Here is a 15,637-nt window from a genome sequence, read left to right as displayed (position 1 = left end):
CAGCACTAGCTCAGTAACCAAACTTCATCATCTAGAGCTGCGCCTCATAAACAATCTGGTTAAGGTGGAAGGTTAGGTATCATAAAGTGGGAATTTCACTGGTCTAGAAATACCATAGTTTACTGCAGTTTGTAATTATTGTTTGCATTTTTTTTTACTTAATAAAAATTTGATGACAAAAAAGAAGAAGTTTAATGAATGAGCAGCATTATGTTTTTGTGATTTTTACACTTCATATACTGTACATTTAAACAGACAGACACTGGATATATTTGTAAATGTGCATTTGTCCTTACATTTAACTTCACATGCAACCAGACATATCACAAATAATATTATAAAAAAAGATGCTGAGATTGGCTCTCTCATCGTCAATCTCACTTTGAGTTCCTAAATGAGACAAAGATCCACCAATTCTGAGTTCTACTCTGTTAACATGACAAACATGAAGTCACCACAGAAACATAAAATTTCTCAGCTAATGCTTTGTATGCTAACACTTCCATATTACTACTACTATAAATACTCTTAGCAGTTCATAAATACATTCACCAACCACTTTATTAAGTACACCTTGCTAGTACTGGCTTGGACCAACTTTTGCCTTCAGAACTACCATAATTCTTTGTGGCATAGATTCAACAAAGTTCTGGAAACATTCCTCATGGATTTTGTATCATATTGACATGATAGCCTCACACAGTTGCTGCAGATCAGTTGGCTGAATATCCATGATGCGACTCTCCTGTTCCACCACATCCCAAAAGTGCTCGATTGGATTGAGATCTGGTGACTGTGCAGGCTACTTGAGTGTAGTGAACTCATTGTCATGTTCAAGGAATCAGTTGGAGATGATTTGAGCTTTGTGACATGGGGAGTTATCCTGCTGAAAGTAGCCATCAGAAGATGGGTACACTGCGGTCATAAAGGGATGGACATGGTCAGCAACACTACTCAGGTAAGCTGTGGTACTGAAACGATGCTCAATTGGTACTAAGGGACCTAAAGTGTGCCAAGAAAATATCCCCCACACCATTACACCACAACCACCACCAGCCTGAACTATTGATACAAGGTACAATGGATCCATGCTTTCATGTTGATGATGTCAAATTCTGACCCTACCACCTGAATGTTGCAGCAGAAACACATCAAACCAGGCAACATTTTTCAAATTTTTTATTGTCCAATTTTGGTGATTTGTGCGAATAGTAGCCTCAGTTGCCTGTTCTTAGCTGACAGGAGTACCACCCAGTGTGGTCTCCTGTTGCCGTAGCTCATTTGCTTCAAGGTTCAATGTGTTGTGCATTCAGAGATGCTCTTCTGCATACCTCAGTTGTAATGAGTGCCAATTTGAGTTACTGTTGTCTTTCTATCAGCTGAAACCAGTCTGGCCATTCTCCTCTGACATCAAGAAGGCATTTCTAGGCAGGCCATCTTGACAATGAGTATATGCCTAAATGCACTGAGTTGCTGCCATGTGATTGGCTAATTAGAAATGTGTATTAACAAGAGGTTGAACAGGTGTACCTGATAAAATGGCTGGCGAATGTACAGTATGTAGGGATACTTTAGGCACTTCACCACCTTATGCATGATCACTGACCTTTTTTAGAAAAGCACCTCAATGACAGTATATAAAAATATCCTGCTAGAGACAACTTAAAATACACAGACAGTATGGGACTACATCTTTCATTTTTAAACCAAGGCATCATATTAACTCTCTTTTCTAGTTAGGACTTCCTTTCTGATAGTTTCTTTTCGATGAAGTGCAAGGAGCAAACATAATTTCTCACACAGCTTTTACAAATTAAGTACTTTCAGCCACAGACAGCAGCCGTGGTCAGGTTTTAGCAATGGGTGAACTGCAAAAGGTATTCCAGATCCATATTCTGATCAGTGCCACATTCTGTGCTAGAATCTCTCTGAAAATCTCTTTTCATAATAGACATTTGCTTAAGGCAATAATGTAGGAAACACATAATACCAGATTATAAAAACTAGATAATACAAAATTATTAGATGATAAAAATCTATAGGATTAGTTTTACTAGTCTAAAAATGAAAATCTGTTAAATTTTTCTAGTGTTTTGAAAGTCATAAAAACATAAAATGAAGCTGTATCATGTCTATCTATAATAGCTGATATATTATAGCACAGAGAAAAGAAACTGCAGAATATCAGTTAGTTACTAATACTAAATATAAAGCATGATAGGCTGGCATTATATTGTTCAGAGTACCTTATTTATTCAACATTTGTACAGTATTTGTTGGACAATAAACAAATGCAGATGTTCCATGCTTTAAAAAGTGTCAAACTAGTGAACATTTATGACACTTCTGAGGTCTCTCTAGTTTATAGAAATTTATTCTGAAAGAGTAACAGTTGACTGACAAGTCCTCTTATTATATATGTAAACACCTCTCAGACTTTATTCTAGGACAGCTTGTAGACTAATTTAAGTTCAAACTCAAATGGTTTACATAGCACTTGGTTTATACTTGTGTACTTGTCCGACTTAGTGAAATTTCTTGTTAACTTACTTTTGCAAGACCTCATTCTTATTTATAAATTTATTTTTCCAGTGCTTCTAGACAAAACATTGAATCTGTAGATATTTGTTCTTTCAACAATGGCCAAAACTTAACTAAAATTTCACATTTTTCTGATCTACTTGTTTAAAAGTAAATAAAGAATTGACAAACTTACAATAAGTTGTATAATAGAAAGTTTTTCCTCATACACCTTCCTAAATACACACATTAATTTGGACATGGTATCAAAAAGCTACCAAAAGTGAGACACATATTGACTTCAATGCATTTATTAGTTTTTGCAATTAAATAAGTGAGGAATCTCAACTCCAAACAGCTTAAACATTTGTTTCAGATTCTTTTACTGACGAAGATACATTATCAAACTGAATGCTATGTAGTGTTCCTTGAGCCATTATATGACTTTCTTAGCTTTACTGAACAGAGCATTATTCTGCTGAAAAGGGCTAGTTACAGATATGTAAACTAGTGCAATGAAAGGATGCACCTGGTCCTCAAAGATGTGCATATATCGTGTGGCATTCAGAATGTAGCTATACTGCTGTCACCATCAAGAGAACTTATGTGTGCGCCACAAAAACACATGACACACCAGCAAACTGTCATCACATGACTGCACTGTTCACCCTGGACTGAATGAAATAGTGTTTGTGCCACATTCTGGTTCTCCCAACAGTATGAATCAATAGAAACTACGACTCATAAAACAAGTTGTTGTTTAATCAGATCTTGAATATCTTCATTGTCCTTGCCACACTGCAGCTTAACAACCACTAGAAGAGAAAAAGGTCGAACTAATCTTCACATTCAAACCTTATACTGATGCTCACCATGTTTGTAAAATAACATTGTCTGCACATTTGATACTATGAATTGAATGAGCAGACAATTGTATATGAAACACAGGCAAACTGTGGTTTTCTGTTTTGTCAGCTGAATGGTAAACATCAAAAGCTGACTACTGACTTTGTAAAAAAAAAAAAAAAAAAAAAAAAAGCAAAGCTAATTTTGGCATAGATTTTGATGCAAATTAAAAACTGGTTTAATTGCCAAAAGGATAAGAAGGATTAAGCTTGAATACAGTCCAACTTCAAAAAATGGATGGATTAATAATGAATAGGACACCAATCATGGCAACATTCATATTAGGCTTGCAGTTAGTGTTACTGTATTTACTTTTTCACAGGACAATCTAACTGCTCGATTTTATTAACAGATAAATAGTGCAAGTCAGATGTAAAACACAAGATTTAAAGACAACCTTCTTTTTCCAGTAGTAAATGCAGATAAATTAGACCAAGAATAAAACAATATTAGAACATCAATTTTCATTTATTCTACTGTATATAAAGGTCAGATCTATGGAAAAATACAAAGCTTAAAAGCTCTGAAACCAGTGCAATATTCTACCAGCACAATAAGTCACAGATCATCTCAGACCTTCAAAAAGCACAACAGCTAATACATCACATAATAGGCTCCAAGTACATTCTAAAACCATGTCATTTAAACACATTACCATACTTTATCACAAAGAATTTTCAAAAACTGGGCTTTAAATGGCCTTTTGGAGTTGAGTGAGAGAAACAAGCCATAATCTGTAATAGATGCATGACAGTAACTAACATGGGCATGTAATTGCCTTTTATAACGAGCATCAATTGTATTTGATTGAGCAAGCCTGGATTTGTATATTTTGTGTGTCAAAATACTCCATCCCTGCTAGTCCAAACAACACAGGCTTCATATGTATTTCACTTTTGAATATCTGCTACACACATATGTACAATTCAAAATCCTTGATAAGAACAGCAGCATACATGCTCAGAAACAGATACTACAAAACAGCAAAATGTGATGGATGTCATGATAGATGTTGAAAATGCAAGATAAACAAAGGCAGAAAAGTGTTTGAGACCAGAATTTGTCTGAACATTATCAAAACAGTCAGTAAATTTTAGATAAGAATCAGTTTGTGCTTTACATAGCCCTTGTAGAGCCACCCAGAGTTTCCTACAAATGATCCTGCTGCCATGCTACAGTAAAGCTATTTTTAAACTACTTATCAAAAATAACACTAGAGACAGTACAATGTGCCAGAGGGGACTGTTGTATATGACCCAAATGACATTGTACATTTTCCCTGCCTCCAGTCTCGCCTGTCCTTGAATGTGCACAGTTATCAAAGGAAATTGAGGGCAGAGCAGCACAGCACACAGCATCAAAGAGTATGTTGTCAATGAACAGTAACAAGGCACAAGGAATACATTAATTTCATGCATTAATATATAAATATACTACAACCGCTTATTCATCTAAAAACACAAACACACAATCTTCATGGTAGCATTAATCATACCAGTCAGACAACAATTTTTACATTAAATAATGTAAGTTTGATAACAGAAAAATCTTGAAACCTGGAAAATAACACCCAACTTAAAAACTGTTAATTTACGTGACAGCACAAAATTAGTAACAAAATGTGTAACAAAGACAGACCAAGCAGTTATCTATAAAGACATTTCCTCAAGATTAATTTAATTTAATGTAGTGCTCAGCCAAATACCTTAATTATTAAAAAATAATTAAACTAAGAAAATATATCATTTTACAGGTCAAGAAATCCCAAAGTAAATCTGGAAAAGTCTAGGCAAATAATACCATAAAATATCACAAGAAAAACAGTTTTCCTCTAATTAATATGTCTATTTGACAATTTTCAATATTAAACCTGTCAGATATCTATAATATTAATATACATATAGTATAATTATTTGATGAACAACAAGGCCATTGCCACTTATAAAAATGGGGAGAACAATCCTATTACAGGAAAATCATTGATGTAGTTCCTCACAGATGCATTTTAGGACTGCAACTAATTCTAACGTATTTCAACACCGGTTTAAATACTAGCAAATAGTAAATCTTTGAAATTTGCAGAAGGCTAACAACTGAAGGTACAGATAATTCAAAATGCCAGTAAAATTAAAATAATAGAAGATATACAAGCGTGACCTCCTTGAAATAAACTCTAAAAAAGTTAGGTTTTGGTTAGATAACATTCTCATTACTCAATGTGCACAAATACCTGGACGTTCCGAAGCCCTGGGCTGCAGCACTTCCGCCAGACTTGGAAGTGCTGCCAGAAGAGGATCATATTGGCAGTGGCCTCTTTCAGCAGGATAACAAGTCCTACCACACTGCAAAAATCTTTTCTGGAATGGTTTAAGGAACATGACAAAGAGTTCAAGGGGTTGAATTCTCCAGATCTCAATCCGCTTGAGCATCTATGAGACGTGCTGGAAAAATAAGTCTGATCCATGGAGAACCTATCATACAATTTAGAGGACTTATAGGATCTGACGCTAATATGTTGGTGCCATGAACATAAGGGGGACCAACATTTTATAAGGCAGATGGTTTAATTATGTGCTTTATAAAATTCAATAGATAGGAAAGCTATTAAATAGGTTAAGATGTAAAATTTACACATTTCCCTTGAATTTGTGTAGTTTGTATTACAGTACATTCAATTTCAAATCACAAAAGCCTTCCAATTTTATTGGCACAATAGTATAATGGTTCGAGTAAGTCACCAATAACAAGCAACTGTAAATAATATGTTTGTCTCTTCACGTGTCTCTGTTTTTCTTGGTATTTATGCATCTGTGCAATTATATACTCATTATAGTTAAAACAACATGTCTCTTCTGTAAATTATCTAATTCCAGAAAACAAAGAACTTATTTTTAAAATGTAATTCTTCAAAACAAGTTAATAGTACAGTTTTAAAATAAACCAAATTAGTTTGTCAGAGAAATTAAAATAATAAAGTAAAGTAAAATTAAATATTTCTGTTTTCAAGTTTAAGAGGCCATAGAAAATATTAGTTATATCCTATTCTCTGAAGTGCAGCTGCAATACACAGGTATGTGTGTACTATTTATTAGTCTACTCTCTCAAATGATGTGTCTAGCAAACTCTAAGAGAAATACTTGTCATTGCCTGGAAATAACCTATAATAATGTCAAATAGGGAAAACAGGACTGAATCATCGTAATTTTTATTTTCCGTGGCATTTCCTCTCTTAATATTGGTTCAGAACTTGTCACATATGCTCAGGTTACTCCTAACACACAACTGTTAGGCAGTTGCTAGTACACAAACAGTGACAGGGCAGTATACAAAATAAGAACAAGATATAAACATTTAATGTAATAGACATAACAAACCTATAATCAATTTGAAAAATCAAGACTACCAACATGGACCCTTTTTTTAAATCCAACACAAATGAAGAATTATGCACCGATATGATTAACTCCTGAATTAATAAAGTTAAATTTTGAGGTAGCTGTTCTTTTTCTTTGCCTCAATTTTTTTATTACATTAGTATGGTCATTCAAGGTTTTTCTTACACTCTCAAAGCACCAATGTTAGGTAACAATATTAATGGCATCAGAAAACATTTTAAAATCAAATCACAACTACTTTCAGAACTTTTAGAATTGAAGACAAGGCTCTTGAACAATCAATCACATAGAGAGGCAGATCTTCAACTTAAAATGTCACTCTCATGAGTCTTTTAGTTTCCTGTTTATATATGGGTCGATAATTCTGAAAGCATTCATTTAACAATATTAACAAGAAAATCAATGGTATGGTATGTTTTGAGCAAGTGACTAGATAATAGGCATATGGATTATTTGATTAATGAGAGATTTTTTCCAATAGACATTTTTACATTGTTTGCCATTGTACAGCACTGGTACCATTGACTTCTGTTATGTGAAAAACGTCTTTCTTTCCACTCTGCATAAAAAAAAATTAGATTACACTTTTCTTGGCTACCATTATGAAGTACACAGGGAAAGCAACATATAAAAAGTTGGGTATTCCTTTTTACATAACAGAACATCATGACTATCTGCAGGAGATTTTTTACAGTCAAACGGTACAAGCAGGGGTTGCTTTGTATAGGACTAGAGATCATTGCTAAGGCAAAAACTGAACAAGTGAAGACAATGAAATTTAGCTTACTGAGATTTATGATACAAGATTAAGCACAAACGGTTAAAAATACCCAGCATTTCCACTGATTAGAAAGGACTGCTCTACCTGACACACCACACCTACAGTAATGATTTTTGGATTACTTTAAAATTTGACAATTTGGAATGGCAAATTTTAAATGCCGTTTCTTAGCACCTTTCCTGCATAGACAGGTATTGTAACCAGAGAGATTATATGTATATAAATGACTCTCTTGTTATGAAGATTATCATTGTTCTTACCATCTGACCAGTAGAATTTCTGTACTTCTGCAGGATTTTAACATGCTTTAGACTCAGTGATTTGTGAGCCGCTTCTCTTTTCAATACAGACTGCACTCTTGGATTAAGCTTGTTTTTTGGTTTGAGACGCATTCTGAAGGATCCAGGAAGCCGAAATTGAAAACAGTGTGGACAAATATTGTTTTCTTCTTCATCTTTACCTACATAAGAAGGAATACAAACAGACTATATTTATTTTTAAAAAATATATAAAGCAGTTACTGACATGCCTTAAGGCAGTGTAGGTCTACAAAATGGAGTAACAAGGTCCTTGATTTGATCAAAGCAATCTCCAAATGAAGCATCAGAAATAATACTTGAGAAATAATTTCAGGAAAGAGCGCAGAACAATAACTTGAAAGGTACAAAGATTTCAATATCTTTAATAAAAGATGAACAATTAGCAGGCTGTTTTTAGTGTAAATTTACAAGGGAAAACTGGATGTTTTTGCATGGTTTTGCAACACTACTTATTACTGCAGGTTGTTTACTAAACTGTAATGTATGAAATGTTTGCATATGTTACTAAATTAACATAAGAAATATAATACCTAGATAAACACATACATTTCACACTATGTCTTGTAGTCAATGCAATCACTGCTTATCATTTTATGTAATACATCCTTAGCAAGAGAATATGCCAGCATTCCGAAGGTATACAGCAACTGCTTCCGCTATGCAATGCAATGTACAGTTGCATTAAAAATTCTAAAAAACACAAACAGATGCAAAAGTCCTCCATAGTAATTTAATCAACTGGCACAGCTCCTGTCAAGAGACAAGTATGTGCCAGTACAAACAGGTTTCATGTTATTACAAGGCAAATTTAAGGGTTCCTTGTTAATTACCATGCAACTCTTTTGGTTAGGAGAGAAAGAATAAGATGAACACTAACATGAACAAAGAACAGCTTAATTCAACTTAATACAGCATAAAAGGGTAGAACTCTGCTGCTTTACATACCCTCCCAGGATAAGTAAAGCAGCAGCAGAGTTAATCATTACCGTATTGCGATAGCCCAAAATAAATGCATTTATGATTGTATCAAGGCCTCAAAACATACAGGGCATATTATATCCAGGGTCCTCCTCTTTGTGGTAATCCTTTAGCTACTGCAATGATGGAAATGCCATTTATTTTTCCAAAGCTATTCCGCAACTAAAAAATTTAATTTGATCAGCAATACCTTATTACTGCAAAATAAGTTCCACTATAAATTATTTCTTATTTCTGTACATACTTACTAGCCAAAACCAACTCAGTTACACAAAACCATTATAAAATTATTTTCACTGTAAGGCGAAATTGACAGGTTGTACCTCCAACACAAAGGCTTGGACCCAGGAAATGTTTGTTGAGTTTTATGGGTATCCTCATTTTTCCCCTGAAGGCCAAAGAGTTGCAGATATGTCCAGAGATATCTTTAAATTGAATTCTAAAATATGAGTTATGCCTGCTTTAAGCTTGTAACTCAAAGTTCATTGATAAACTTGCTAGTTTGCCTTGCCTTGAGCTCCACCTATCCCCAGGACAAAAAACTAAAACTGCAAGCTGCCTAGTAATTTCCATTTTAAATGGAAAATAAAAAGACATAAGAATGGCATTTGTGCTTTTAACTGTATAATGGGTTAATGTGTAATATTTAACAACAATCAATACAGTACTAAATACACTGCCTGGCCAAAAAAAAAGTCACCACCTGGATTTAACTAAGCAAATACAGTAGATATGAGCCTCCTATTGGATAATTACTGCATGGGCGATTATCTTTCAGCTGGGAACACGTTATTTAACCCCAACTGGTGCAATGAGTCACTTCTCATTTCTTAAACAACCATGTCGAAAGACACATCTCGTGGTCGTGGAAAAGATGTTAGTCTGTTTGAGAAGGGTCAAATCATTGGTATGCATCAAGCAGAGAAAACATCTAAGGAGATTGCAGAAACTACTAAAATTGGGTTAAGAACTGTCCAATGCATTATTAAAAACTGGAAGGACAGTGCGGACCCATTGTCTTCGAGGATGAAATGTGGACGGAAAAAAATCCTGATTGATCGTGATCGGCAATCACTTAAAAGTTTGGTGAAATCAAATCGAAGAAAAACAACAGTAGAACTCAGGTCTATGTTTAATGGTGAAAGTAAGAGCATTACCACACGCACAATGCGAAGGGAACTCAAGGGATTGGGACTGAACAGCTGTGTAACCGTAAGAAAACCACTAATCAGTGAGGCAAACCGGAAAAAAAAGGCTTCAATTTGCTAGGGAGCATAAAGATTGGACTCTGGAGCAATGGAAGAAGGTTATGTGGTTTGATGAGTCCAGAATTACCCTGTTCCAGAGTGATGGGCGCATCAGGGTAAGAAGAGAGGCAGATGAAGTAATGCACCCATCATGCCTAGTGCCTACTGTATAAGCCTGTGGGGGCAGTGCTATGATCTGGGGTTGCTGCAGTTGATCAGGTCTCGGTTCAGCAACAGTATGTGCAACAAGAATGAGGTCAGCTGACTATACTGAATGACCAGGTTATTCCATCAATCGATTTTTTCTTCCCTGATGGCACGGGCATATTCCAAGATGACAATGCCAGGATTCATCGGGCTCAAATTGTGAAAGAGTGGTTCAGGGAGCAAGAAACATCATTTTCACACATGGATTGGCCACCACAGAGTCCAGACCTTAACCCTATTGAGACTCTTTGGGATGTGCTGGAGAAGGCTTTGCGCAGCGGTCAGATTCTACCATCATCAATGCAAGATCTTGGTGAAAAATTAATGCAATACCGGATGGAACTAAATCTTGTGACATTGCAGAAGCTTATCGAAACAATGCCACAGTGAATGTGTGCCGTAATCAAAGCTAAAGGCGGTCCAACGAAATATTAGAGTGTGTGACCTTTTTTTTTGGTGGCGACTTTTTTTGGCCAGGCAGTGTACAAACAAGTGGAGTAACAAACTTGTCACCAAACCCTATCTCAGTTGTCTTAGTTTTCATGGAACAGCCCTGCACAAGGAACTTTAAGTGTAATTGCATTTTATTTAATAATAGAAATTTCAGAAACTAATTAAATGCTGTTACCTGGTGATTTCTGGTACATACACCTGAAAAATAATTAAAAGAAAAATTGTTATAACAAATACAAATGTTTGTAATACAAAAGTACATGCCAAGTACATGCTATTACAGACAGGAATATACACTGATAAAATCCCTAATGCTGAATATACAGCATCCGACATTTTTTCTTAAGATCTGTTATTTAACTAAAAGCTTTCTTTAATTTCTAGAACAAGTCTACGATATTCCACCTATTTTTATGATATACTGTCTCCCAGAAAATCATAATACCTCAAGGTACTGTTCTTCAGCAATGAAAATTAATTAGGGTAGCAATGTGATAGATGGTTAAAATGGTTAACAATCAAGTACCAGTGGATTTAGTAAAAGAAGAATGCGGAGGTAAACAACATGGCAACTTGTCTTCTCTCATTATTCTTCAGCCATTGTTGAAATGCTGACATGCCATTCCAAAGATATGAAACAACTTTGTTTTTAAGAACTAGTCAGCATGCAAGCATTATGAGAAGTGAAAAATATTTTTCAAACACCAGTCATCTGCCAATTTGGGAAATAATATACTATATTTAAAAGGGTGCACTCTACTTTTTATATACACACACAAAAATACAAACGTCTGAAAATTCCTTAAGAGAATCTTCTCAAATTAGCCAGTGCACCTGTCACTTCAGCAAAGATACACGTCATTGAAACAAGCAAGCAGAAATAGAGATTCAAAGAAAAGATCTTGGAGTATATACAAAGATGCACTTTACATTATTTGTAGAATTTGCAAGTTATTTTTTTCAGCAGATGTAATCTGATAGATCAGGGATACTTTTATCCTATAAATAGCAAATGGTAAAAATGCAATAACCAATGACATTTTCAGTTTGGCACTGTTTATGTTATGTGATAGGATAAAAATCAGATCTCAAATTAATCTTTTGTTTTCCATAATAAACAAACAATCTCAGCCTGTGCTTGTTCATTTAGTCAGCATAAAGGCAAAAGAAAAAAATATCACTTCCTGGAATATTTTCTTGTCAATCAACAACACTACATGTAGAATAAGACCATGCTTTATATGACAGTTTTCCATTTTCCAAAGTGTAACGCTTTTCATAATTGAGCAACTAGAAAAATTTTCTGTAGCATGAATAATTATAATATAAGATCACAAGTAACTCACCGAAAACAAATAATTACAGAAAATTATTATGATAGGACTAGGGGGCAAAAATTAATAAAAGTTCAGTACACCTTTTTAATTAATCATGGGAAAGGAACCTTTCCTCAAAATCCACTGTATGCTTTGCTGTGTGCTTGAGCGAACATAATTATCCAACTCACCGGAAAGCCGATGGCTCACTGCTCACTTAAGATAAGTTACCACTGCAGTACATCCTTTAAGGCAGATATGCCCCTATGCGTGGGGTTTACGTATCCCAGGCTTCTTTGACATACACAGTATTCAGTTTATCAAAGTCAGAACATAGCTGGGGACTTAGAGAGCTCTATGCAGATAATTTGTAGGTCAGTTGAGCTACAATGTCATAAATGTTATCTTCCAGTAAAACACCTTTTTCTGTATACAAACCACCAATTTCATCAAAAGCACATAAAAAATATGGGAAGTATTTATAGATTCTGCCAACAACTTTCAGGGAATTTACCCACAGATGATATAAACTACTAGGAGATGATGGGAAAGTGATGTGATATTTTCAGATAAGGAATGTAATTCAACTGTCAATAAAATACATTGTTCAGTCTATGGAAAGCATGGCAGAACTCAAACGGAAATTGCTCAACACACACATATACCACATTTAAAACCATCTTAAAACATATTCAGCACAAGATCCAAGTTGTGAATGATGTCATCGAGTCCTTGTTGCCTTCCCAAGTTATATGTAGTGGATGCTCTATGCTTCAATTATCATTCAGACCATTTTGGTTTAAAAATGTGCATCTCTTTAAAATAATGTAGTCCTGGACCTTAAATCAATCAATATTCAAAGTAAAAACCACACAGGATAGCATTATGCAATGAAAAATATACTGAGGTATCTCACTGATCGCACAATAACTCATGTCGATCATCTAGAACAGGGGTTCTCAAACTCAGTCCTGGGAACCCCCTGCAGCTGCAGGTTTTTGTTTCAACCAGCTTCTGTTTTTAATTGGACTCCTGGGATAATTAAGTGAGCTGTTATTTCCCAAGCTCTGTATTTTGGGAACAATATAGAAATGAGAAAACTAAGTTTGGTTAAATTATATATATATATATATATATATATATATATATATATATATATATATATATATATATATATATATATATAACACACACACACACACACACACACCAGCTAATTAAATGAGGTCAGTGCTTTCAGGTGTTGTCAATGATTATAAATCTCATTGGAACAAAAACCTGCAACCACTGTGAGTCCCCAGGACTGAGTTTGAGAACCCCTGATCCAGAAGAATACTAACCCAACTTCCATAATTTAATGGAAAAAAGAGGTCTTTCATTATCTTAAACTCACAAAAAATCTCATGAACAGTTTAAGGATGTTTCAGAATTTAGCAAGAAATCAATAATACTCTACTATTCTAAAACAAGCCTGTTATGTCTTTGACAGACATTTTTGATTTTCATATATATTATATGTGTGTGTGTGTATAAAACAAAACAAATCTATATTTAGTGTATTTTTTCCATTATAAAATATGTCATTTTACAAACTGATACAACAGAATCTACCATTACATGCTTAAATCCTCTTAATCAAATTCAATGGGTGATGGTGTCTGATCTGGCAGCACCAAGTACATGTGAGGAATCAACCCTGAACAGACATTAGTCTGTCAGTGAGACATTTTTATGGTATTTATGTAGTTTTCAAATTAAATATACCAAAATATTTTCAACATTCACTAAGTACTAAACCATGGAGTTCCACATTCTACCATAAGAAATGCTCAAAGTCAATAACATATTCCCCTCTTTATTTTTTAATATGAAGCCAGGTGCTGCTTTTGACTAAAATATTTATTGATGTGCTGATTTTTGCAACTATAAACACACAAAGTGTACTTTCATTTTTTCAAAGAGGAAATATGCATTCATTGGTGTGGATCCTCAAAATCCCATCCAGATCCCAAAAATTAGGCTTTGAAGTAAAATGGATTATTTACAGTCTGTAGGATTACAGGTGAATGAACAATGGAAGGGAATAGAAAAGTAGGTAAGCTGGTACAGTGGTTAGCACGGCTGCCGCACAATTCCAAAGTTCCAGATTCAAACCCTGGCCTGAACACTACCTTTACTTCTAACCCATTAATAGCCGTGTATGGTGTACTTCCAGATGGCCACAAAGTGGAGAAGGCCAGACAAATTGATTGTAATTGCGGGTCTAGTTCAAAAAGCGGACCCACTTATTTTCTTTATCTACTTTAGACGTAATTAGTTTGCAAATACAAAACCATTTTCACTTTTGTCGTTTACTTTCGTATCTCATTGTTTGACTTTTGGTCTTAACCCACATCTAAAAGATTTGCTCTCATTTCCTTCTAAATCAGTGCAGTTCCTTGCTTAAACGAAATGCACGCTGTTTCAGATTCTGCGTTGCAAACACCAACATGGACAATCGGCTTGCTTTAAAGTAGTGGCAGTTCCCAAATTTAGCCCTTTAGGATTATTGGGGTTGCTGGTTTTCACGGGTTTGCAAATCACAGCGATGCCAGTTCTACCTCCACCACACTGCAACTGAGCAAATGACAAAAATATTTCCCTTAAAGGAAGCATTTTAATTTACAAGCACTTCTGTAAGTAAACACAAAGACTTCTACTTGGTTTGAACATAAAAATCCAATGCAATCTAAATGCACAAACCGTTTAGTCAGAGACTTTCTGCATAATCAGCGACAGCCAAATGTCGCCACCAAGCGTCTCAAATGATTAAACAACGACAAACAAAAATCCGTTTCACGAAAATGTGACGCTTCTTGTGCGACACAAAAACTTACATTAGAAAACGAGCTTCCTCTTGACAAATATCTTGGACATGAAGAGCAGCTTTTTTCAAGAACTGGAGTCTTTTATTCTTGTCCGACGTATCCATACTTTAAAAACATGCATAGACATCGGAGCCTTTCTGGCGATTAGTTTGTGTTGACCGTTAATCGAAATGAATGTAATGTAACCAGCTGATCCTGTTTAATTTAAGATTTTGAAGAGAATCATCTAAATAATTATTTTAAAAAGAGTACCACGTAATTATAAAGCGTGTCCCAGCCACACTTCATTAGTGACTCTCACGTTAACAAGACTGCAGCACACATGCGACGACAAAATACCCAGAGTGCTTTACTTCCGGCAATATGTGATGACGTATACGCCGGCTGTACCATACATAGACATATTTATGTCTATAGGCTGTGTCGCTACCAACTAAAGGTGCTTTACCGCCACCTACTGGACAGGATTGTGATGCAGAAAGGGGAGGTAAAAAAACTGACCCGAAATTCCTACAGTATACCTGTATTTCAATTAAATGCTCTCAAATAACCTTATAGTTTTTAAACAACTGAATATGGATCAGTGAATCAGTTTACACCCATCACCATACTTTAATAATTGATCTAATGCCAATTTACCTATTCCC

The 15,637-nt window shown here is 35.0% G+C and overlaps 1 protein-coding gene across 1 annotated transcript in view; it reads right to left on the bottom strand.

Annotated features, from left to right (window-relative positions):
* c15h18orf21 (chromosome 15 C18orf21 homolog) overlaps positions 1-15,352 on the bottom strand; it is a 36,183-nt gene extending 20,831 nt beyond the window's left edge. The window contains exons 1-3 of the mRNA XM_039736674.1: positions 15,000-15,352; positions 10,983-11,005; positions 7,863-8,062 (exon numbers count right to left, since the gene is read on the bottom strand). Of these exons, the coding sequence (XP_039592608.1) occupies positions 7,863-8,062; positions 10,983-11,005; positions 15,000-15,094 (318 nt within the window). The 5' untranslated portion in view covers positions 15,095-15,352. The remainder of the gene's footprint in view (positions 1-7,862; positions 8,063-10,982; positions 11,006-14,999) is intronic.
* Positions 15,353-15,637: the final 285 nt, after the last annotated feature.

The sequence above is a fragment of the Polypterus senegalus genome, chromosome 15, assembly GCF_016835505.1.
Source record: "Polypterus senegalus isolate Bchr_013 chromosome 15, ASM1683550v1, whole genome shotgun sequence".
Classification (NCBI taxonomy): Eukaryota; Metazoa; Chordata; class Cladistia; order Polypteriformes; family Polypteridae; genus Polypterus; species Polypterus senegalus.
The sequence above is the reverse complement of the archived record's forward strand: the minus strand, read 5'-3'. Positions and strand labels throughout refer to the sequence as shown.